Below are 26,203 nucleotides of genomic sequence, written 5' to 3'. Positions count from 1 at the left end.
ATACCATGTACTTTATTGTCCATTTACATGGAATTTCATTTTGTGACCTCAGCATACAAATACGCAAACACAACACACATCAACAATCTATTACATGCAGTATGGAAAACTCTCGGTCACTCTCTTCCTTTGTCATTCATCTCTCTCTTTCTTTCCGTCTCTCATTCTCTGATGTTCATCTCTGTTGATGTGTTGCTGTTTCTTTTCCCCCAAAACAGTATGAACATATCCTTTAACACTGGGTTAATGTGTCGGTTACCATGTACGTTAGACACACTAGTGACCCACCCAACCACAGAAATAGAATGACTAGAATGGACATGCCCATACAAATATATGCTCATTCTATTTCTATGGACCAAGCATCCAGCTCTTTATACTGGATTCTCAATGCCTTTGCCCTCTCCTGTAATATACCAGAATATATTTCTGTCCCTGTTATTATGGAGTACTTTGTGCAGAGAATAGGCTACTTATTGTGGCCTCACCTGTTTGCTTTATGAACAAATGTGTATGTTCAGTATGATAAGAGCTTGGTAAATATGAAGAATGCCTTGTATACTGTTTATTGAATGTTGAAAAAGGTCTTAATTTACTATCTACGACCTAGGCCTACCCAATAAACTACAGGGTCTATGGATAGGAGGAATGTGTGACTTGTCATTGTGGGGGACATCCACATCTCTTCATATCTGTCAGTGAAGAAACTTCTCTCTCACCCCCCCCCCCCTGTCTTCCCCTCCAAAAATCTCCAAATAGAGTCCACATGTGTGGCTGACAGTGCTCTATTTCTGTGGGGTTGAAATGTGGCCTCTCCCCCATCTGGGACTGGGTTGGAACAGGGGATGGATGGGGGCGTAGTAGAGATAGCGATCTCAGCCAGGCAGACGTGTGCTGGGCTGTGGTCTCCCCACTCCCTTCCCAATGCTCAGACACTTGGCTAAACACAGGAAATGAACGTTAGGAGGAGATAGGCCAGGCAAGCTGGCTTCTCAGGGTCTTTATCAGGGTCTTCAGACTATGGGCTCTACTCAGCGTGTGTGTTGGTTATGTGTGTGTGTTTTTGGTATTGGTTGTTTGGGCCTCAGGCTGTTATGGAATTAGTATTCTGCTGGGTTCTTAAGGTCTTTTAAAGGTAGTTTGTCTCTCAGGGCCTGTTTGAATCAAAATGACATCTAGAGGTCAACAGACTGATTTTTCAACGCCGATACCAATTATTGGAGGACCAAAAAAAGCCGATGCTGATTTTTGTGTGTGTGTGATAATTACAATTACAACAATACTGAATGAACACTTATGTTAACTTAATATAATACATAAATAAAAACTATTTAGTCTCCAATAAATAATGAATCATGTTCAATTTGGTTTAAATAATGGAAAAACAGTGTTGAAGAAAGTAAAAGTGCAATATTTGCCATGTAAAAAAGCTAACGTTTAAGTTCCTTGCTCAGAACATCAGAACATATGAAAGCTGGTGGTTCCTTTTAACATGAGTCTTCAATATTTCCAGTTAAGAAGTTTTAGGTTGTAGTTATTATAGGACTATTTCTCTCTATACCATTTGTATTTCATATACTTTTGACTATTGGATGTTCTTATATACACTATAGTATTGCCAGCCTAATCCCGGGAGTTGATAGGCTTGAAGTCATAAATAGCGCTGTGCTTCAAGCATTGTGAAGAGCTGCTGGCAAACGCAAGAAAGTGCTGTTTGAATGAATGCTTACGAGCCTGCTGCTGCCTACCACCGCTCAGTCAGACTGCTCTATCAAATATCAAATCATAGACTTAATTATAATATAATAAACACAGAAATATGAGCCTTAGGTCATTTAATATGGTCAAATCCTGAAACTATCATTTTGAAAACAAAACGTTTATTCTTTCAGTGAAATAGGGAACCGTTCCGTATCTTATCGAACGGGTGGCATCCCTAAGTCTAAATATTGCTGCTACATTGCACAGCTTTCAATGTTATGTCATAATTATGTAAAATTCTGGCAAATTAATTACGGTCTTTGTTAGGAAGAAATGGTCTTCACACAGTTCGCAATGAGCCAGGAGGCCCAAACTGCTGCATATTCCCTGACTCTGCTTGCACTGAACGCAAGAGAAGTGACACAATTTCCCTTGTTAATATTGCCTGCAAACATGAATTTCTTTTAACTAAATATGCAGTTTTAAAAAAATATATAAAAACTTGTGTATTGATTTTAAGAAAGGAATTGATGTTTATGGTTAGGTACGTTGGTGCAACGACTAAATCATCACCCGTTTGGCGAAGTAGGCTGTGATTCGATGATTAAAATAACAGGCACCGCATTGATTAATTTGCAACACTGGACAAGCTAGTTAAACTAGTAATATCATCAACCATGTGTAGTTAACTAGTGATTGTTAAGATACGTTTAATGCTAGCTAGCAACTTACCTTGGCTCCTTGCTGCACTCGCGTAACAGGTGGTCAGCCTGCCACGCAGTCTCCTCGTGGAGTGCAATGTAATCAGCCATAATCGGCGTCCAAAAATGCCGATTACCGATTGTTATGAAAACTTGAAATCGGTCCTAATTAATCGGCCATGCCGATTTTAATCGGTCGACCTCAAATGTCATCCTCCCTCCCTCTGAAGTAATCACAGATCTGAGAGGGTTGGATTGGTGAAAGCAGTTACTGTAGAGACCTTGCTTTCACTTATTCAATCAGGTATAGATAAATTAATGGTAAGCTCAAGGAAGTGAGGCAGAAAGGAGGCATTTTGTAAAGTATTCTAAGTATGTTGATGGTCCTGGCCAGTGGCAACCCTCAACAGGTCATGACCAACCAAGTTTCTCAGCTTCCTGCCCCTGACTTTCCTAGCTTTTTCCTGGTAACAGACTACGTGGTTACTATTTATCAGAGCCTGCCCTGCATGCCCGCTGGTTTAACTGAGGGGTCTACCGCTGTGTGTGTGTGTGTCCACATACAGAGCGTCGGCCTGTGACCTTGAGTTTGGCTCTGTGACCCTGTCATCATGCTAAGCCTCTAAGCAGAATAGATGCTGCTTCCTGCAGAGACAAAAAGGAATCCACTGCTGTCAACAAGCAGATTGTGTGTGAGGAAGAGAGTGTGTGTGTGTGTGTGTTTTCCCTGTCCGTCCACTTTTGAAGAGCCTTGTAAAAGTGGTACATTCCTTAGGCAGCTGGTGCCGGCTGTTAGGATTCCATCTTTGTGAGAAGGAGAGGAGAGCCCCCCCACCCACACACACACACACAGACAGACAGACACACCCCACATTGGGACAGTGTTAGGCCAGTTACCCCCAATTACTCTGGCATCAGATGGCAGTGCCAAAGCCCAGCTCAGACCATCAAAGCCCAGCTGCGTGGTGTAAAATAGAAATATTAAATAGCAATTAGTTTACTTCTGTGAAAGAAGCACCACTCTGTTCTCCACCCCAGTTGTTGCAAGAATTTGTGGCCAAACACTAGTCACTAGGACTACATTTTTAGAGGATTGGAGAGACTACATCTTTTGACCAGAGTTGCACTTTATTTGACATTTTGCTTGACACCCCTCTCTGAGCGATGTGACAACGCATGCCATGAGCAGGTCCTCTGGCTAGCCAGTCAGTCTATAACATGGGTTTTTGGGGTTGAAATACATGGCTATGGGGTTGGGAATGGGTAGTAGGATATCTCTCTGTGTGCAGCTGCTGGCAGGAGAGGGAGACCGCTCTTCTTACCGACTGGAATGTGAGAGCAAACTGTGGGAGAGGTTTCTCATCCCCACGCCGTTCCTTCTGGTTTCTCATCACGCCATTTTGTTTGGTTTTCCATTCCCCTGCTGGGGTGCCTATAAATACAACCTGACAAGGAAGAGAGGAGAATAGCATGACCCCAGAATGTCCCTGGTTCTTCCTACTAAACAAAGATGGGGTTGATTAGCCTGTAATCTTGAAACCTAGAGCCAAATTCTTACGTGAACACTAGCCTCTGGCCTGCTGTAAGGCGAGACTAAATAGCCTGGTCCCAGGTCTATTGTGCTGTTTTGCCAACTCCTATGGCCATTGTCATGCCAAACAGATCTGGTACCAGGCTAAGGGACGATAGAGAAGTTGAAAAGAATCCCTCTTTGCCTTAGTGCTAGATGTCAGCTACATCCCACCGTGTCTGAAGAGATGTCTGCCAGAAAGTAAACTTGTTTAGAGAGTCCTGGTATCTAAATGACCTCTTTCAAACTTGTCTCTTTCTCCTTTCTATCCTTTCTCTCCCTCCCAGGCACTTGAGGAGGCTCAGGTAGCCATTGGCCAGCTCTTTGGCAAAATCAAAGACATTAAGGACAAGGCTGAGAAATCTGAGCAAATGGTGAGTAAACAAACAAAACACAGCCAGACTCTCCCACAGGAGCCATATTGTCTACCCTGTCTAAAGCTTCAGGGTGTCCCTGTTTTGTGTTTGTGTATGTGTGACAGGGTGCCCCCTGGGGACTATGACATACAATGTAGTGTTATTATAAGTGGAGGTAAAACCGCCTGCTGTGTGTGGGTTGGTTCTTCCTCTCCTTGTGGGGACCTAAATTCCACACAAGTATAGTAAAACAAGGAAAATTCTCCTCCGTGGGGACATTTCACACGTCCCCATAAGGAAAAAGGCTATTTTAAGCATAAGGGTTTGGTTTACAATTGGGGTTAGAATTATGGTAAGGGGTTAGGCTTTAGGTTTTGGATTAGGGCTACAGGTTAAGGTTAGGGAAAATGTGATTTTGAATGGAAATTAATTTTAGGCCCCACGAGGGCAGAAGAACAAAGTGTGTGTGTGTATGTGGGGGGGTCACAGGAAGGCTGCTGGGCTGCGTGGGTAAAGAGGGAGAGGGAACAATGGAGAGGAACCCCTCCCTGAATGGGTATGTTGTAGCAATTATGTCTCAACTCAAACAGATGTCTTATTACTCTTTCTTTCATCATCTCCTCCCCTTTCCCCCTCTCTCTCTGCTCCTCGCCCCCCCCTCTCGCTGCTCCTCGCCCCCCCCTCTCTCGCTGCTCCTCGCCACCCCCCTCTCTCGCTGCTCCTCGCCACCCCCCTCTCTCGCTGCTCCTCGCCACCCCCCTCTCTCGCTGCTCCTCGCCACCCTCCTCTCTCTCTGCTCCTCGCGCTGCTCCTCGCCCCCCCCCTCTCGCGCTGCTCCTCGCCCCTCCTCTCGCCCCTTGTATCTCCTTTCTTTCCCTTCATCCTCCCCCACCCACCCCTCCCTCTATCTCTTAGGTCAAGGAGATAACGCGGGACATCAAACAGCTGGACCATGCTAAGCGTCACCTGACCACCTCCATCACCACCCTCAACCACCTGCACATGCTGGCCGGGGGCGTGGACTCTCTAGAGTGGGTACTCACAGTACCACCTATGGGTGTGGAGGGGAGGGCCAACTGTGGGCTGCGACCCATAGTTTGAAAAGCACCCATCTAGAAGTTACACAGGGATGAATCCTAAGTTAAATATTTGTGGGCGACTCAGACTTTCTTGTAGTACATGCATTGATGTCAATGGAAGATTTGAGTAAATGTAGCTCTGTATGTGCATCTCGAGTTAGGAGTTTACACAAAGAAAGGAAAGTTAAGATAATTGGAAACCATTGTGCACTGTTACTGCCTCAAGGCAAGGTGCTCGGTCTGTCTTAGTTTAGCACATATACCATTGACTACATGTTGAAGTGGCTGCTTGTATGTGTAGCCACTAGAACTGTCAGTGATGTGTTCTGTGTGTGTCCCAGGGCAATGACGAGGAAGAGGCAGTATGGAGAGGTGGCTAACCTGCTACAGGGTGTAGTCAACGTCCTGGAGCACTTCCACAAATACATGGGCATCCCTCAAATCAGACAGCTCTCAGAGAGGTAACCATACACGCATGTACACACACACACCCCTGCACATGCACACACACACATACATGGGCAACACATTCCCTTTCTGAACTGACAGTCAGCCCAGGCCAGGTGTGTTGAGCCCAGAGGAATTCTGTTGTGCTCATCAGAATCAGACCCTGTTTTATATTTACTGAGGAGAGGAGGCTGCAAGCTGCTGAAATACACAGGAAGGAGATGCACTGAATAGGAACTCCTTTATGCAGACATTTTCCGCTGAGGGCTTGGGCTGTGCTTTCCTCTGGCTGGGTGTGTTTGAGAGTGTCCTTGTGTGTGCGTGCCAGAGAGAAAAAGTGTGTTTGAGAGAGCGAGAGTGTTTCTTTGTGTATGTGCTCTTGTGTGTGTGATTTGAAAGAGTAGGCTTTTGTCCTCTCTCTTATTTCCCCTCCACAGGAACAGTTCTGGGGTGTGTTAAGCACTAGTCCAGACCCCATACCATCACTACAGAGTAAGGTCTGTTTTCAGCCCTCAACCCAGCTAGTCCCTATGTCCCTCTGGCTGGGGGAGCTAGCTATGCTATCTGCTCAGTTTGCCTTGGAGCGGATGATAAAAACAGGAAATTAGGAGAGTAAGGAAGTGTGTTTGTCTGTGGGAGGTGTCGTTGAATGTTTTTTTTCTTCCACAGACTTGTGTTTATCCAGTGTGTGTGTGTGTCCAATGTCCATCAAAGCCACCCACACACTCTCTTACCACCACAGCTTTGTCATCTGGAAAAGGGAAAATACTGAGTCTTCAGAAGAAATTGACAAACATGTGGTGGGATGACCAGACAGAGGGACAGCTGGAGCATTGGACTGACTGATTGTCAGGGGCATCAGTAGGGCACTGCCCACCCTGTGGCATGGCATCCATCTAGTTTACTCTGGAAGGTTCTTCTTGTTGCTCTAAGATTGGACTCTGAATGCCCCACCAGATTCACTCTTCACATTAGGACAAATGTTCTGGTTCCCACCATGGAACTATGTACTGTACTGTGTAACCCAATAAACTGTTCTGGAATTTGTCTCTCCCAATGAGTAAACAAAACCACTGGCCCAAGTCATGCCAGTTTTGTCAGTCATGACTTACCAGTAGGTCACACCCAACCTAGCTACCATTTGGGAAACCGTTTCATGATGGAAAATATCTTCAGTTATGCTACAACAGCCCTAAACTCCGCTCCAGCTTTCATGATGGCAATGTTTTCTCAATGTTTCTCCACTGTTTGTGTCATCCACAGGGTGAAAGTGGCCCAAAGCGAGCTGGGGACTCAGATCCTTGCAGACTTTGAAGAGGCCTTCCCCGCTCAGGGGTCAAAGGTGAATGCCTTGTGTGATATCATATGTGTTTCATTAAACAATTGTATGTGTGACTATACATGATCTATTTCATGTATATTATAATTGCATGTGTGTTAACCCAAGGTATTTTGTGTACTCTATATCCCCAGAGAGCAGGGGGACCCAGTAACGTTCTGAGGGATGCCTGTCTCGTGGCCAACGTCTTGGACCCCCGCATCAAACAGGAGATCATCAAGAAGTTCATCAGACAGCACCTCTCTGAGTACATGGTGCTCTTCCAGGAGAACCAGGATGTAAGTTTCAGTTTATTGTACTGCTAAGCATTAAAGTGGAACTGACAGCATTTTAGCAACATTAAATATTATTAAAATCTGTTCATATACACTCCCAGGAATATGATATGATTCTGACAAGTGAGAATTTGAATATGGTCGTTTACATAAATTCATAGAATGTTTGGGAGTTATGTATAGTAAGGCATTTGTGAAAATTCTGTATCACTATAGAGTGGCAAAGCGGCTGTGCGTTTGGACAATTAATAGACACTGCAGCAAATAAAATTTAATAAAAACATCGGCCCCTGTCCAGGACCGGAGTCTATGCAGACCTGTGCATCAAAGCCAATCAGAGCTACAGTAGGCCTATATGCAAATAAGCTATTTGCCACAAGGGCCTGCCTTCATACACATCGAACTAGACTGTGTGTTTACAGGCAGGTGCAACAGTGCGACTTTAGATCATTAGAACGCATTCGCCAAAAGCCACAAAATACACCTGAATGGATTACCGCGAATGTGTAAATACGACTTGGGAGTCCTCTTACATCTGGCAACTTCACAGTCCTATTCATCGAACAACAAGAGAAAAGGTAGGCTACCTCAGTTGCCTATGTAACAGTGTAGGTTCCGTCCCTCTCTTCGCCCCAACCTGGGCTCGAACCAGGGACCCTTGCACACATCAACTAAAACCCCACGAAGCATCGTTATCCATCGCGCCACAAAAGCCGCGGCCCTTGCAACAACCACTTCAGGTCTCAGAGCGAGTGACGTCACTGATTGAAACGCTATTAGCGCGCACCACCGCTAACTAACTAGCCATTTCACATCGGTTATACCTATGCACATCAACAAGACCCAAAAATGAATGCTAGACAGGGCGAGATGAGCTAAAATCTAACAAGGGAACATTAGGTAAACCCTCTGAAACAATGTTGGCCATCAAAATTGCACTGATAAACGATAGTACCCTGCTCGTCGTTCTGCAGCTTGTCTGCCAATGCATGCTTGTCCCAATGGACTTTTTGACAAATAAATGTGAACTTGCCTGCCTGCCCATTAGATCAATGCCAAATACATTTCATACTTCTCTGGACGGTTCTAACTTAGAATTTGTGGACAACTACAAATACCTAGGTGTCTGGTTAGACTGTAAACTCTCCTTCCAGACTCACATCAATCATCTCCAATCCAAAGTGAAATCTAGAATTGGCTTCCTATTTCGCAACAAAGCATCCTTCACTCATGCTGCCAAACATACCCTCGTAAAACTGACCATTCTACCGATCCTCGACTTTGGCGATGTCATTTACAAAATAGCCTCCAATACCCTACTCAACAAGCTGGATGCAGTCTATCACAGTGCCATCCGTTTTGTCACCAAAGCCCCATATACAACCCACCACTGCGACCTGTATGCTCTCGTTGGCTGGCCTTCACTTCATAATCGTCGCCAAACACATTGGCTCCAGGTCATCTACAAGACCCTGCTAGGTAAAGTCCCCCCTTATCTCCGCTCACTGGTCACCATAGCAGCACCCACCTGTAGCACACGCTCCAGCAGGTATATCTCTCTGGTCACCCCTAAAGCCAACTCCTCCTTTGGTCGTCTCTCCTTCCAGTTCTCTGCTGCCAATGACTGGAACGAACTACAAAAATCTCTGAAACTGGAAACACTTATCTCCCTCACTAGCTTTAAGCACCAGCTGTCAGAGCAGCTCACAGATCACTGCACCTGTACATAGCCCATCTATAATTTAGCCCAAACTACTACCTCTTCCCCTACTGTATTTATTTATTTTATTTATTTTGCTCCTTTGCACCATATTATTTAGATTTGAACTTTCTTCAAACTACAAATCTACCATTCCAGTGTTTTTCTTGCTATACTTTATTTACTTTGCCACCATGGCATTTTTTGCCTTTACCTCCCTTATCTCAGGATAAGTCGTTCAAGTTCAGCATAGATAGCTAGCAAAGTGATTCACATTTCTTGCAAGCTAACCAAATAACACCTATATCTATAGCTGTAGCCACCGAAAAACGATATGAGGTCAAAAGTCAATCACTCACCCTCTTATCCAATGGCATGACATCCTTCCTGCAGCCAGCTAGCTAACGTTAGCCTCTGTGTTTTTAGCTAGCTAAATAAATAGCTAGCTCCATAAATAGATATGCTAGCCCAATGGTGTCAAACTCGATCAGCGCACGGGCCATATTTAAAGAGCACAATGTTTTCGCGTGCCAGACAGCCTATTTTTTTTTCACTGAAAAATGTGCAACTGCAACCCAAATAGGAAAATATTTTATTTGAAAAAGATACGTCCCTTTATAATGTCCAATAATCTACACAGGCTGTTATATATAGCATTTTAACATTAAAACAAAAGATAATATAAATATTTGTCCAGCCTTTGCTGCTCTGCTTGCAGATGTGCATAATATGGTGCGACCCTAATCAAAAAGTATTTAATAACTCCAAATAACAAAAACTTAGCTAATGGTTGTAACATTTCAACTGAAAACGTATTTAAAAATGTTTTGCACTGCATGGATCACCGGTGCTGTTGAATGCAGCATTGCTATATGGTGCACCCAAAATGTATTGTACTGTAGTTGAGTAGCCAGCCTAGGCTACTTCTCAACTGTTATACTCGCTTGTGTGTCCTTTTTGTTCCGCGGGCCTTGTTTGACACGTGCGATAGCCTATTAGCCACGTTATGACTGACTTGTGATCATTGCCTTTGCTAGTTTGATTGTATTGACATTCCCAGCCTTAGTTCAGTCGTCCGTTTATGTTCTAAATATTGAGTTATTGAAACGGTGCGTCCCAAATGGCAGGAGGAAGCAAATAATGTACCAGGCCAGCTGTGATTTACAACCAGATGACAATAGTTTTTGTAGTAACAAGACATGTATTGGTGAATTATATTAATCATGCATTGAACTGCATCCATCTATTCTGCCAACACTGCCTTAATGTACGTCATGGAATTAAAATAAAATATAACCTATTTTTAAAACCTCTTATAAAGTTGGTTTTGAAGCTTAAACTGGGTATTTTATATTTTTTACTGATATTATGATTGTCTGTTTCACATCTGGGAAGTAGTTAAAATGCTGTCACTGTGACTTTAAACTAAGGCGGCCATTTTGGGTCCATTACACAAGGGATTTTTGGTAGGTACAAATGGGGATAATGGACCAAAAAATATATTTTAGTTTGTGGTCCAAACACAAACTAATATTTCTTCCTTTGTAGATCATGTGAATCATAATTGAGATGTACGTTGACTGATGTTAAATAATGCTAATGTTGTGACAGTAGTGGGGCGGTAGGGTAGCCTAGTGGTTAGAGAGTTGGACTAGTAACCGAAGGCTGCAAGTTCCAATCCCCGAGCTGACAAGGTCCAAATCTGTTGTTCTGCCCCTGAACAGGCAGTTAACCTACTGTTCCTAGACCATCATTGAAAATAAGAATTTGTTCTTAACTGACTTGCCTAGTTAAATAAAGGTAAAAGAAAACTGTCTGTGGACCCTCCACTTGAAGGTCTTTGTCCACTGACCTGACTCAGGTAGCTTGGCTGGATAAGATCGACCGGCGCTACGCCTGGATTAAGCGTCAGCTGGTGGACTATGAGGAGAAGTACGGACGCATGTTCCCTGAAGAGTGGTGTATGACTGAACGCATCGCTGTGGAGTTCTGCCACATCACCAGGTATACACACACACACACACACACACACACACACACACACACACACACACACACCCACCCTGTGCTGGAAACCGTTGAGACAGAATGTGATGACAGTGAGGCACTATCAACTGTTGTAATAGTTGTGCTCCTCTATCATCCGAACACTTCAGTATACAGTTGATTTAGTCTCTGCAATGTGACGTGTTGACAACCCTATGTGTCTGTCTGTCATCCAGGACAGAGCTGGCCAAAGTGATGCGGACGCGGGCCAAAGAGATTGAGGTCAAGCTGCTTCTGTTTGCCATTCAGAGGACCACCAACTTCGAGGGGCTGCTCGCCAAGCGCTTCTCTGGGTGCACCCTCACCGACGGGCCCGGGGTTAGAGACACACACACACCATCATCATCATCATCATCATCATCATCGGGCCATCATTGCTGACTATAGTGTTGTTTTCAGGTGAAGAAGCCAGAGACACCACTGGAGTCCACCAACCCTTTCCTGGAGGACGAGATTGGAGAGGATGGGTCAGAGATGGAGGAGGATCTGGATAGGGTAAGACATGTTTGAGATGACCCTGTCTGAACATCGACCTTGATAGGTATAGGCTGACCTACTGAGGTCATTTCCTGTGTCATGGTGACTCATAATGGGAATATCTCTAGAAGGATCTCGATAGGACCTTTTAAGGGATGACTTAAAAATAATATATACTCATCCCCAAGAGAGAATTCATGAGTATTAACTACATCCTACATTGTTGACCATTTTCCGCTCCCCAGCCCAAGAAGCACAAGGCTCCTGACAACCCCTTCCATGGCATCATTTCCAAGTGCTTCGAGCCTCACCTCTATGTCTACATCGAGTCTCAGGACAAGTGAGTAGTGTGTGAGTGTGATGTAGTGTGAGTGTGATGTAGTGTGTGAGTGATGTAGAGATCTGGCACAGATTTGTGTGCCTAGAACTTGTCCTTTCTCCCTCATCAGCCACCCCCCTGTCATTCACTCTCTTGTTTCTGTTTCTTTCTGTTTCTGTCTGCTGGGGCTTTAATGGTTCCTATGAGCTGCATGACCACAGACGCTGAGAAAGAGGGATTGAGAAGTGGTGCTGCAGCAGATCGTTCTTCTCCTTCTCTCCCTCCCTCTCTCTCTACTCCTTTTTTTCTCTCTCCCACTCTCTATTTCTCTCATACTACTCTTTCCTCTCCCTCACCTCCTTCCACCCTCCCCCCTCAGACGTGGGGTCTCCCCAGAAACAAAGCACGTATCTGGGGATGGTCGGTCTCGCGGCAAACCCTAGTATTGGATCTCTGGAGCATTTAGTGCTTGTCAGTCTGACTGGGACTTGCATGACTTACAGTCTGACTGGGACTTCCTTTCACAACAGACATGGGCAGACCATTCTACATTAGTCATTTCCAAAGCAGCTTGTCTCAATGGAATACAACAGGAGAGAGAATAGTGACCTTCATACAAAGGGATTTAGTTTTTTGTCCTTGGCTTCATTTTACCGTAACAGTGGGGTAAAATACTAGACCATAACAGCTGTTTAGACATTGATATCAAAGTACACTGAAGACAGCCGCAATAGGGCGAGAATCTTCTACCCTGTCTGTCTATGTCTTCCATTTTATCATCACTGAACTGTGTGTTGCAGGTTGGCGTTTGTCATGAATCTTGCTCTGGAGGCAGCTCTGCAGAGTGGTCACTTGCTGGCACAGCCACAAAGCCATAAAATCTGCTTTTAAACCTATCCCTAACCACACTGCTAACCCTTATGCTAAACCTTAAATTAAGACCAAAAAGCAAATTTTTGTTTTTATGAATATTTATGATAAAGCCCATTTTGAATTTCCAGCTGGCCCATCTGGTGTAAATCGCTCAGTTCTGCCTCCAGGGCAAGATTCATGGCAATAAACGTCAACCTGCGTGTGTGTGCTGGTATCTGGGGCTCATCACTGAGCTGTGTGTGTTACTGTTCTCAGGAACCTGGGGGAGATGATTGACCGTTTTGTGTCAGACTTCCGGGCGCAGGGCCCCCCCAAGGCTGGCACGGAGGACGGTGGAGCGGTGCTGCCCAGCTGTGCTGACCTGTTTGTCTACTATAAGAAGTGCATGGTGCAGTGCTCTCAGCTCAGCACAGGGGAACCTATGATCGCCTTCACCACCATCTTCCAGAAGTACCTCAGAGAGTATGCCTGGAAGATACTGTCTGGAAACCTGCCCAAGTAATTTACAACAGCCTAGCCTAATGATGATCAGATTTGTGTGGTGTAGGTCTAGTAATTATTTAGTAAGTGCTTTTTATTCATGCTGCTCACATACTGTATTGGGCCCTAGAACCAGGCCCTAGAACAGGCAGGTTGCAGTACTTCCCAGTACGGGTTCTGGAAGACCACCGTGTACTCTGGTTTTCATTCAAACAATTTTTTGGATGGTTTCTGGCTTTGCTAGGGAAAACATTTTAACACATGCGGAACTATGACAACCAGTATAAACTGTGGCCTGCTAGGAGCTAGACTGGGACAAATGCTTCTGTCAAAGCAAGATAACAATTCTGAAAGATGATATATGCTGACATCTGCCAAAGTTAGTTTGTTCATTCAGAAGAGTGATCCGTCATTCTCCGGGGTTTGTTTGATAGTTCATGTGTTTAGTCGTCTGGGTTTGCATGTCATGTGGTGCTGGAGATGTTTACATCGCGGTGAGGACTAATACTTCATGAGCGAAAACATCTTTGGCTCGCTGGCCACATTATAAGACCTATTATTCACTGTGGTTGATAGACATGCACACACACAGACCTCTTGTGTGTGTGTGTGTATTGGTTTGTGGAGTTTTAAAGGGGGCCCTTTGGGGGTTGGAGCTGTGTTGTGGTTTTCCCAGAAATCTCGGCTGTGGTGTTTTATTAATGAGAGGGAGGCGGTTTAGCCACATTGCCATGGTAACCATACCCCTCTGTCTGTGTGTATGTCTCTGGTTGTCACAATTATACAAAACTTGCTTTGAATTATAACCTGTAACTAGAGACAGGAGTTTCTCCTTGTCAGTTCACACTAGGTCCCAGAGTTTTCCCTTTAGAGCTCATGTGAGCAGACTTCTGTCCCTAATTCATGAGAGAACTATTGACTCTTTTTCTCAATCTCTCTCACACACACACTCACTCTCTGTCTCTCAGGACTAGCAGTAACAGTGGAGGACTGACCATCAAGAGTCTACTGCAGGAGAAGGAGGGTTCGGAGGCTGCTAAGTTCACTGTAGAGGAGCTGTGTCTCATCTGTAGCATCCTCAGTACTGCAGAGTACTGTCTGGCCACAACACAGCAGGTTAGAACACACACACACACACACACACACACACACACACACACACACACACACACACACACACACACTCAAACAGGCCTAGACTTAATGTTAAACTATTCTGTGTCTCTGTCAGTTGGAGGAGAAGCTGAAGGAGAAGGTGGATAAGACCCTGGTGGAGAGAATCAACCTGACTGGAGAGATGGACACCTTCAGCAAGTACGCACCAAATCCTAGGAGCAACTTCTGCCAACTCAAAATGAACAATAGTTTGAGATAAAGTGGAATAATTGGATGTGAAGTCCCATGACGGTAAACTCTGTCTCTCTGTGTCGATCAGTGTGATCTCCAACAGTATCCAGTTGCTTGTTCAGGACCTGGACGCTGCCTGTGACCCTGCTCTCACTGCCATGAGCAAGGTGGGACACCCACTGCATTCCTCTCCTCCTGACACTGTCATATTCTATTTTCACTTTCAACCATTTCCTTACTGTCCCTCTTGGTCTCCCTCCCTGTAGATGCCATGGCAGAGCGTAGAGCATGTAGGTGACCAGAGTCCCTACGTGACGTCAGTCATCATGCACATCAAACAGAACGTCCCCATCATCAGAGATAACCTGGCCTCCACACGAAAATACTTCACCCAGTTCTGCATCAAGTTCACCAAGTGAGTTACTTCCCTCTTCACCGTTCGTCAATGTGTGTGAGGAAGACTTGGTACTCCCATTGACAAGACAATTGATTTAGAGATTTTAGAAGAAATTGTCAGAAATGCTCAATTCTATATTGGTTTCAATTAATTTATATTCTATCTTGTCTTTTTTTCCCCCTCAGCTCTTTCATTCCTAAATTCATCAACCACTTGTTCAGGTGTAAGACTATCAGCATGGTGGGGGCTGAACAGGTAAACATACTTACCCTTTTATTTCATTAGCCTTTACCGTAGTAGAATTATGCTAATGGTCTCTGTAACGATACAAACGTTTTGACAATTGTTTGTTTGCTGCCTGTAGCTGATAATTCAGCTAGGTTTATTGGTAACATTGTTTTTTTTCTTCTGCTTTGTTCTTCAGCTCCTCCTGGACACCCACTCCCTGAAGACGGTGTTGTTGGATCTGCCCTCTATAGGGTCTCAGGTGGTCCGCAAGGCCCCAGCCAGCTACACCAAGATAGTCGTGAAGGGGATGACCCGCGCTGAGATGATCCTCAAGGTGAGCCCTGTGACACTAAAGCATAATTCAGAGTCTACAGACGCCGAGATGCGTTAGTCCGACGTCCCATTGTGACAGATACATGGCTCTAAGACCACCAGTCGCGCGAGACGCACAGCTCGAACCTCCCCAGAATTCCCAACCAACACAGCTCCTCTATTATTTGAATGTGTTGACCGTTGGAGAAGTTGCATAAGCCACACTGAGAATTGGAAAACTATGAAAGCCAGTGGTCGAATGTTCTAGAACACTGCTGCGTGTATATGTACACGTTTTAGACACTCATAGGTGCTTAACACTACCATGCAACAATGTTTCTCTTCAACCATGCTACAACGTTTCTGTACAACCACGCAACAATGTTTCGCTACAGCCACTTCTATCACTTAATTGACCCTAAAGCCTAACCTTAACCCACGCCTTAAGGTTAATCCTAACCATTAACCTCTACCCTTTAAATACACTGGCTTGGTTAAACATGACTATAGCCACTGTTCATTCCTGTGTTTTGGCATTAAATAATAAGACTAAATACAGGTTATTGTCTAAGTGTGTGCGGTTTGACCACTGAGCCAAGTATGAACATTGTCTGACTTGACCAGATTATCGATTTAAGTTTGATTTTCATTGAATAACTGCATGTTTACAGGCTAATTCTTTCTTTTTAACCCGACTAAGGAAAGAGTTTTATGCCGAAGTTCCCAGTAGAAGGCCACCTCACATTAGGTAGCTGAGGAATAGGAACTGAGCTGTACCCCTGGGTTTTAATGAGAGAGACAGGAGAGGAAGGCAGGCTTTAAAACACATATGCGGACGTGCTCGCGCACACACACACACAGCATGTCGACCAGCTGAAGCCAAGAGAGGTGTGAATGGTTAGGGAATGCAGGCATCCGCGTATACTCACGCAAACACCCACACACACACACACACACACACACACACTTTTGGGAATGCTCACACGCATCAGACACATGTATCCATGGCTTGTCTCTTCTACAGAGTAAATACAGTCTGTGATTGGTTGACCTTGCCCCAGGGTTAGCCAATAGAATGCAGAAAGACAATGGCACACACCGGTCTTCTCAGACAAACCCCACTCTGCCCTAGAGCCTATCCCCTCACCCTGCCCTAGTCCAGTTACATCTGCCCCCAAGGCTTGTGACCCGATCCCAGAGGAAATTCCCCCCCCCCACACACACACACACACACACACGCTTAACTGCCTGCCTTAAAGGAATGCAGCCTCGATGTCTGTCTAATGGGCTGTTTTAATGGTCAGCCTTGGACCTGCTCTAATGGTCAGGCTGATCTGTTTTATTGGTCACCTGGGGACCTGCTCTAATGGTCAGGCTGATCTGTTTTATTGGTCACCTGGGGACCTGCTTTAATGGTCAGGCTGATCTGTTTTATTGGTCAGCCTTGGACCTGTTCTAATGGTCAGGCTGATCTGTTTTATTGGTCACCTGGGGACCTGCTCTAGTGGTCAGGCTGATCTGTTTTATTGGTCACCTGGGGACCTGCTCTAGTGGTCAGGCTGATCTGTTTTATTTGTCAGCCTGGGACCTGCTCTAATCATGCTACATCAGCCAGAGCCATTAGGACCTAATCTATTCTGAGCACAACCAATAGGACTACTGAAGATACAAGCATAGCCTTATCTCCCTTTCTGTGTTTCTTGTCAAGGTTATATATCAGATTATTTTATACAAATCAACTTCTAGTTACCAGATATTCAGTATATGTGGCCCTTCTTTTCTGCTTGTACGATAAACATGCCAATCCACAAAGCAATAATTTGCCCTGAATTACACATCTTGCTTCACACATTTCATATATCAGCCGTTACAGACAACGCTTCAAAATGTCCACCCGCTCGCCCATAGTGCTTTGCAACAACTTCAGACATTCACAACTGGTAAGTGGCCTCTCCTCAGTGTCATCACCCGGGATGTGTATGGATGATTCCACATGTGAAACACACAAGGCTGTTAGTCCATAGAGGAATGCCTTGAATATGTTTACATACAGTAATGGGCGGCAGACGGAGGGGAATGTGTGTGTGTGTGTGTGTGTGTGGAAGGCCTTGAACAGTCATACAAGGTTTGTAGAGTTGTTCTCTTCAACCTTTTAATATTTTTATTTCACCTTTATTTAACCAGGTAGGCCAGTTGAGAACAAGTTCTCATTTACAATTGCGACCGGGCCAAGATAAAGCAAAGCAGTGGGACAAAAACAACAACACAGTTACACATAAACAAACGTACAGTCAATAACACAATAGAAAAATCTATGTACAGTGTGTGCAAATGTAGGGAGGTAAGGCAATAAATAGGCCATAGAGGCAACATAATTACAATTTAGCATTAACACTGGAGTGATAGATGTGCAGATGATGATGTGCAAGTAGAGATACTGGGGTGCAAAAGAGGGAGAAAAAAAAATAACAATATGGGGATGAGGTAGTTGGGTGTGCTATTTACAGATGGGCTGTGTACAGGTTCAGTGATCTGTAAGCTGCTCTGATAGCTGATGCTTAAAGTTAGAGAGGGCGATGTAAGTCTCCAGCTTCAGTGATTTTTGCAATTCGTTCCAGTCATTGGCAGCAGAAAACTGGAAGGAAAGGCAGCCAAATTAGGTGTTGGCTTTGGGGATAACCAGTGAATTATACGTGCTGGAGCGCGTGCTACGGGTGGGTGTTGCTATGGTGACCAGTGAGCTGAGATAAGGCGGGGCTTTACCTAGCAAAGACTATAGATGACCTGGAGCCAGTGGGTTTGGCAACGAATATGTAGCGAGGGCCAGCCAACAAGAGCATACAGGTCACAGTGGTGGGTAGTATATGGGGCTTTGGTGCCAAAACGGATGGCACTGTGATAGACTGCATCCAATTTGCTGAGTAGAGTGTTGGAGGCTATTTTGTAAATGACATCGCCGAAGTCAAGGATCGGTAGGATAGTCAGTTTTACTAGGGTATGTTTGGCAGCATGAGTGAAGGATGCTTTGTTGCGAGATAGGAAGCTGATTCTAGATGTAATTTTGGATTGGAGATGCTTAATGTGAGTCTGGAAGGAGAGATGAGCATTTCAGCCTGGTGAGAAAGTGCCTCAGGGAATTGTTTCCATGTTGGGCCAGGCAGGGCCTACAGATGTTGAAAGTCCAGAGAAATTCATTCTGTGTCCCAAATGTTACCCCATTTCCTATGTAGTGCACTACTTTTGACTACTTTTTTATCAATCCAAACACATAGGTCAGTGTGGGGCCTCAGGCCTTTACGGATGGACTGTTCCTGGTTGAATGTTTGTAGAATGTCCATGGATGATCAAGGTAGGGCTGACCCCATTTAGTCGATTGTTTGGTTGATAGGCTGTTGGTCGACCGAGATTTCTTTAGTTGAGCAGTGGCAAAAAAACGTGTATATTAAGGACGCACCGATATTACATTTTTGTCCGATACAGATATGTGATATTTTCCTTGCAAAAAGAAAAACGATACCGATATTAAAAATTTTTGCGTCCTTTTAAGCATTCTAGTACAGTTAAATCGTTGAAATACACATACACACACCCTGACCAAAAAGTTATTTTGTTGGCGTTTATGGATGTCCCCATTACCAGTAAAACATAATCAAAATCTATTTATTTCACTTACTTGCTGTGTTTCGTTCATTTGTTCAGTCTCAACTAGGATTTCATCATACATGTCAAGCAGTGAAGTTTCAGCTTTGTCTGTCCGTGGCTTCACTTCCTCGGTGCACACTGTCACTGTGTCTGTTTCCATCTTGTCCAGCTGTATGTAACATTTCACGTTAACCCTGTTTCTTGTCTGCAGCGAAGTAGCGGTCGTTGTACCTAGCATTGAGCATGGTGGCGACACAGTAAAGCGGCTGAGGGAATTCCACCAAATCACTTGTTCACAGCCTCGAGTACTTTTGCAAGTTTTAACCCCACGGTCTATGTCGGAAGTTTTGTTGAGCAGGTGTTTCAATGCCATGACAGAGGGTATCACGTCTGCTGCAGACGCAGTTGATGAGCTTATTTGTCCAGTCAGTTGTTTGAATGGCGCTAGGAGTGTGTTCATGTTTCCAATTTTCAAACATGTTGTCAAATGCCATTGAAATGGCAGCAGCGGTATGAGAACCAGCAAATTCTTGAGCATGCAATACGGCTTTCCTCAGTACGAAATCCTCGTCGACCCGCTGTGCTGTCAGACTCAGCATGCTCGTGGGGCTGACGTCGCTGGTCCAAATGTCAGTCGTGAAGCTAATGGCAGTGACGCCCATAGCAAGTAGCTCATAGATGTGCCTTTCAACAATACTGTGTGACTCCGGTAGGGCAACATCTGAAAAATATCGCCTACTTGATAGTGTGTACCGGGGCTCGAGGTGCTCGACCAGTCGGCGAAAGGCAACATCATCCACGACAGAGAACGGTTGATTGTCAAGGGCAATGAATTCCATTATCTTTATAATTCCATTATTATTTAGTGTTTACATTGTTCCAAGCGGTCAGAAGAATTATATTGTTATATAATTATATTGTAATCTAACAGCACCTTACCTTCTTTTTGTTGATCTCCAGTATTTTCCACAACTTGTCAAGTTAATCAACACATCTGACTTTACCTTTTACCTCCTGAGCAACCAGTAAACATTCCCAGTTTCGAGTTTATTTGGCACGTCCTCTGCAGATATTTTGGTGTTACGGTGTTGAGTTTGTTATAACCAATTTATTGATGTGATTATGATATGCTATTGGTCTTTTTGTGCCTTATTCGAACGGGGTTCGTTTTACTGGGGGACGTTGGGTAACGTAATTATGTGTACAACACATCTGTAATTTTAGTTCCCGTCCAAATTTGTCATGGCAGTAATTTTTACATGGCAGGAGAGTAACAATTCCAGCCAGAATAACCTATTGTTTTTGGTGAACTCCAAGGTCCTCTGATAGTACTAGTCCCGTGTGAATCGACATCTGTGTTTTGAGAGAAATGTCTGAGTTTGACAGGTGTTGCTTGCGGTTTGCGCAATAAAACAAGAACTGATTCGATAAATGAACTAAGTGCTGCGCATAGGCTACATGTAGGCCATTCATATATAGCTTATCGACTTTCACAGTGAATGCTTTTGTTTATGTTTTGTGCCTATGAATTGAATATTGCCAAATGCATCAGTAAAAAAATATTGAGCTTATTTAATGCAACCCTTACTGTTAATAGATCGCAAAGCAGCAAACAACTGACCTAAACGTTTGGAAATGATAAGTTAACTTTCTCCTCCATAGCCTTAAAACGTATCTCAAGTGTAATTGCACTGTTTAGCTCACATCTGAAGGCTGGGGGGCATTTGGAACGTACTGCGGATCACTAAAATATCCTAATGATTATGATCACACGTCCTCAATTCAAATATGTCAGCACTATACCAAAGATGGTTTTGTAAGGTTTAGGAACTTGGGAACCAAGCTCTCGAGTCATCAGTGTCGGCCCATCACCTGAACATGTTGTAATACGGTATCTTCACGCCTAGAATGAAAACCTCCAGGCTTCCGCCATAACTGATTCTTTTTTCTTTTTTAAGTAAAAACAATTACAGGGGGCAGTTTGGGAAAAACGAATTCCGGCAGAATAGTCCTCTGTAATAACGGACATTCTGGAGTAATAATTACATAACCAACGTTCTCTAGTAATACTAGTCCAGTGTGAATAGGGCTTTGGTCACGTACATGCGATGTGTTCATGTGTCAAGTAATGAGAGCAAGGGTGGAGGGAATAGGGAATGTTTTTCCTAATAAAATTAGGGATTTTGGTAAAATAACTTTTCAGTCAGAAATGGCTGTAATTATGTTGCAGCTAAACCAACACGGGCAGCGCGATAAACACTGTTGATGTTGTGTGGTGGTCACTGCAGCAGAGGAGAGAGACAGCGAGTGATTGTGTAACAAGCACCCGCTATCTTTAAAAAATAATAATAAAACACAGCGCAGCAAGTCTGAGCCCGGCCCGGCACAGTCAAATCAGTTGCTGGTCGGACTTCCTCTAGTCATTTGGGTGTATTAATTAATTTGATCAAAGAGTGTGTTTAAAACATCAGTCAAACTCAGTGAATATAGTTGATTTGATTAAAACACACGTATTAAAATGTCTACCAATCGGTCCAAAGAGCAGATTGACTCTTAGTCAACCAAGAGTTGTTTTGTTGTTGTCTGGGACAACCCTAGAACAAAGTAAAGGTTATGGTGGTGATGACTTTGTAGTAAAGTAGGTTAGGCTGTCAGAGTATAATGTGTAGACCTGTTCTGGTTAGTCTGTCTGTAGGTTGTTTCTGTCTCTGGCTCAGTTAGCCCTCGTTGGCCTGTGAGATGTGGTTGTTTTCCACGCTCTCCAGCCCTCTATCCACCCACCCCAGCCACCTTCCCCACCACCAGAGCTTTCTTCTGGGGAGGGAGTGGAAAGGCTTCAACACCCCTACACCCACCTCCTTTTACCCTGGATGTTTTTTTCCTCTCACTCTCCCCTTCTTTCTCTAGTTTTTACGAGCTAACTACAACACAGTCCCTCCAGGCTTTCCCTGGGCCTCCCTCCAGGACAGTTGCTAAATAAATCACTCAGACCAGAGGGGAAGGAACCTCAAAAATTCCAGACAATCCACAGTGTTCCATGTCCTGTCTCTCCTCTCTGTATCTCTCTCTGGTTTCGCTCTCTTATATGTATTCTGGCCCACACCCCTTAGGCACAGAGAGAGGGCCGGAGGGCTTGGATATTGGTGTGTGGGTGAGGAAGAAATGTTTTGGGTGGAGAAAAGGCGCTTTTGAAGGGTTACGATATTTATTTATTTTTTCAGTGGGACCTGTCAACCATGTTTTTCTGCCCGCTCTGTAGCAAGCAACTTCAATCAGTCTCAATGCTAAGCCCATAGGGCTCTTGTCAAAAGTAGTGCACTATATAGGGAATAGAATGCAATTTTGGATGCAGGGAGTGTAATGTTGGGGCTTTGTTTGCAGCTTTAACTACTTGCACACTGTCTGGTCTGATAATGGACTGACTCTGGGGCCTGTTTGTTCTTACGGGCCACACACACACTTATCACGCACATGCATACACACAGAGTTTATGAATCAGTTTGAGTCTGCTGGGAGTTGGTTGTCCCATCAGGGGTCTTGGGAACGGGGGATCTGAAGAAGAAAAAAACACGCTGCACTACAGTATTGACATGTGAATGTATGAGCAACACTGATGTCTCTACCCCCCCCCCCCCCCCCCCCCTCTACAGGTGGTCATGGCCCCCCATGAACCGTCTGTGGTGTTTGTGGATAACTACATCAAGCTCCTCGCTGACGGGAACCCAGAGACCTTCCAGAAAACTCTGGATATGAAGGTAAGGGCCACTTCGATTGGGTCCACTTGTTTTGTCTCTCTCAATGATGTCACCTGTTTTCAACGGTTATCTCCTACTTCCTCTGTTGTTTTGTTTCCTCTTGCAATAACTGGTGTGTGTGTGTGTGTGTGTGTGTGTGTGTGTGTGTGTGTGTGTGTGTGTGTGTGTAGGGGTTGAAGCGCAGTGAGCAGAGCAGCATGTTGGAGCTCTTCAGACAGAGGTTACCCACTCCACCCTCAGGGACCGACGGAGGCCCCTCTCTCTCCTTCAGCACCCCCACCCCCGAGCAGGAGAACTCGCGCATACGCAAACTGGAGAAGCTCATCAAGAAGAGACTCTGAGTGTACACACCCACTTGCACTCACACACATCACCATACCACACACACATTATTCCAGTAATTCATCTTGAATACTTTTTCCTGCTCTGTTTAATCATAACAGAGAATTGCAGGCAGAGTAAAGACATGATTGTCTCATTTTTGTTAGGAGCATTTAATATGAACCTCATGATTTCAAAGTCAACTGTCGGATTATGAAGACATGTCCTCAGCTGCAGAGCTGTTAGCACTTATGACTCATTTACTTCTGTATTTCTTTTCTGCTTCTCTTTTTATGACACTAAATAACCAAGCTTTGTAAATGTCGTTAAATGTAGACTATCATACACACACTATGCATTTTAGCAAAATGTGTTTGTACTTAAGACAGAATCAAGAGCTACTAATTAAAAATGGCTTTAGGAGCAATTTGTTGCCGCTTTGGCACCTATCCTCCCAGTCCCAGACTGAGAACAAGGATCTTCAATGCGTTTGAAGCTAACATTTTCAGAGTGCTCTCCTAATGTTTTCAGAGTGTTCTCCTAATGTTTTCTCCTAATGTTTTCAGAATGTCATTGTTCTCCACCTCTCCAGTCTGGTGTCTTTTTATTGTGTTTCTCTTGGTTCCCTGTTCAAGTGGAGGATGCAGTTAGTTAGGAGTTTGTGTAGGTTTCCAGTTTCCCTTCACAACGGGAACAGTCTCGGTGGATGGACCGCATCTTACCATGCATTGCTGTCTCCAGGTTCTTAAGTCCCCAGGTCTGGACAGAGAGGATCTTGAGATTTCATGTCTCCTCAATTAGACAGGAGACAGTCTCTGTCAGTATGTTATAACAAGGAACTCATGTGTTCAATGTTGTGGATATATTGTACAAAATTATATTGTCTAAACCTTTTTTGTTTTCTGTTCTGTTATTCCAGGCCCCTGTGTTTGACACCGACAGTCCTAGATCACCTGTCAATCATAATGAAAACTTGCAAGAAGATATGACCCTACCGTTATGCATTTTTACACTGTGCTGCACTGGGGTTGGAATGCAATCATGGTTACATCAAGACACCGTGGAGCTGGCGCAAGATATGGGTTAGAAAACGTACCTCAATGCAGGGATGGGATATGCCACTGTACACCGCAGCCATTTTGGAATGGCAGTGCCAGCCAATTAGCTCCTTTGTTGTTCAAATGACTGCAGTGGCTACTGTTATCTAGCATGAGGACAAAAAATGACTTTTTCTGGGAAAACTAGTAGCATTTCAATTTTTTCGATGGAGCAGTGCGACTAAAGGTACAATTTGCAGTACAGTGGCATATCCCATCCCTGCATTGAGGTATGTTTTCCGAGCCATATCTCGTGCTGGCTCCACGGTGTCTTAATGAAATCATGATTGTGTTCCTACCTCAGTGCAGCTCAGTGTAAACCCACACCTCTCTCTAGCCTAGTCCAGAGGTGTATTCATTATTCCAAACAAAAACAATAGTTCATTTTGGACAAATTCAGGTAGATCCCTCCCCGTTTCGTTCAGTTTGCTCCTGTTTAAGAAACATTTTGCAACAGAATCGGCCTAATGAATAGGCCCAGTTGAGGTTAAACTTTTACCAGGGTATTTTTTTCCAGGGGGAGGCGAAGGAGAGTTCCAATGTTTTGTTGCCTTTCATGTTTCCTCTCCAATCAGCTGTGAGGGGATGTTTCCTTTCCTCTATTTCACTTCAAAACAATGAAACCCTTTGAAGGTAGCGAAATTTGAAGACAGGCTGGCAGGACAATCCTCAGTCCCTTCTATGTTCTTTTTAGGGTTGGTATCTTCTGGCAAGTTTTAATTATGATTGACAGGTAATCTAGGCCTGTCAGTGTCAAACACAGGGGCCTGGAATAGAAATAAAACAGAAATAAAAAGGTTTAGACAATACATCTTAAATAGAAAACTATATAATTGTGTGTAATATATCCTTGGTCAACAGTGAACATATGAGTTCCTCTGTTAGACAGGAAATTACACTGAGAAGTTAGCACAATGATGCTAGTGGAGAACTATAATGTAAGGAACACAGTTCCTTTAAATACTGTCATTGATCTAATTATTTCTGTTACCTGCTTCAGATAAAGTAGTTATTGCATGTAACAGAAATATTCTGGATCAGTGATCCTTTGAATTGGTTCATATATACAGGAAAATGTATAATTTGGTGGAGCACAAGAATAAGGATGGGGTTTGAATAATGTGTGTATGGTCAAGTATCTATTGTAAATCATTGTAGCTGGGGCATGAACTATTTGGTGTTGGATTTCGTCCTTGGAAAGCCTTATTATCCCCTTTCGAGAGTCCTGCAAATTGATAAATGTATGTATAATATATTAATGCTATTTTGCTTTTGATGTACACATTCCTGCCTTCAGTTTATAAGAAGAAAAACATGTTACTTTGTATTGTCAGAGTAATAGGCCACTGTAATGGTAACTGGTGAAAAACACTAATACGAGGGCTCCCGGGGGTGTAAAAAACTGCATCTTAGTACTAGAGGGTCACTACAGACACCCTGGTTCGAAACCAAGCTGTATCACAACCGGCTGTGATTGGGAGTCCCATGGGGTGGCGCACAATTGGCCCAGCGTCATTCGTGTTTGGCCGGGGTAGGCTGTCATTGTAAATACGAATTTGTTCTTAACTGACTTGCCTAGTTAAATAAAGGTAAAATTGTTTTTATATAAGTTTGCTATCATGTTTTCCTTGTTTCTTGGAATGTTGTATCTCACACACACACACACACACACACACACACACACACACACACACACACACACACACACACCTATCCCTCCCTATCCTAGTCCAGGGGTGTAA

At 44.1% G+C, this 26,203-nt stretch overlaps 1 protein-coding gene across 1 annotated transcript in view; it reads left to right on the top strand.

Moving 5' to 3' along the window:
* Nucleotides 1-25,765, top strand: part of LOC115163351 (vacuolar protein sorting-associated protein 53 homolog) — a 34,393-nt gene extending 8,628 nt beyond the window's left edge. Inside the window, exons 5-22 of the mRNA XM_029715147.1 lie at nt 4,260-4,346; nt 5,244-5,359; nt 5,749-5,868; nt 7,118-7,196; nt 7,328-7,471; nt 11,029-11,171; nt 11,390-11,531; nt 11,613-11,708; nt 11,936-12,030; nt 13,138-13,380; nt 14,331-14,478; nt 14,594-14,676; nt 14,798-14,876; nt 14,976-15,124; nt 15,292-15,361; nt 15,531-15,668; nt 22,939-23,043; nt 23,214-25,765. Coding sequence (XP_029571007.1) covers nt 4,260-4,346; nt 5,244-5,359; nt 5,749-5,868; nt 7,118-7,196; nt 7,328-7,471; nt 11,029-11,171; nt 11,390-11,531; nt 11,613-11,708; nt 11,936-12,030; nt 13,138-13,380; nt 14,331-14,478; nt 14,594-14,676; nt 14,798-14,876; nt 14,976-15,124; nt 15,292-15,361; nt 15,531-15,668; nt 22,939-23,043; nt 23,214-23,384 — 2,208 coding nt within the window. The 3' untranslated portion in view covers nt 23,385-25,765. The remainder of the gene's footprint in view (nt 1-4,259; nt 4,347-5,243; nt 5,360-5,748; nt 5,869-7,117; nt 7,197-7,327; nt 7,472-11,028; nt 11,172-11,389; nt 11,532-11,612; nt 11,709-11,935; nt 12,031-13,137; nt 13,381-14,330; nt 14,479-14,593; nt 14,677-14,797; nt 14,877-14,975; nt 15,125-15,291; nt 15,362-15,530; nt 15,669-22,938; nt 23,044-23,213) is intronic.
* Nucleotides 25,766-26,203: the final 438 nt, after the last annotated feature.

Source organism: Salmo trutta, chromosome 26 (genome assembly GCF_901001165.1).
Source record: "Salmo trutta chromosome 26, fSalTru1.1, whole genome shotgun sequence".
In the NCBI taxonomy this organism is placed as follows: domain Eukaryota; kingdom Metazoa; phylum Chordata; class Actinopteri; order Salmoniformes; family Salmonidae; genus Salmo; species Salmo trutta.
Note: the sequence above shows the minus strand (reverse complement) of the source record. Positions and strands in the feature narration are given on the sequence as shown.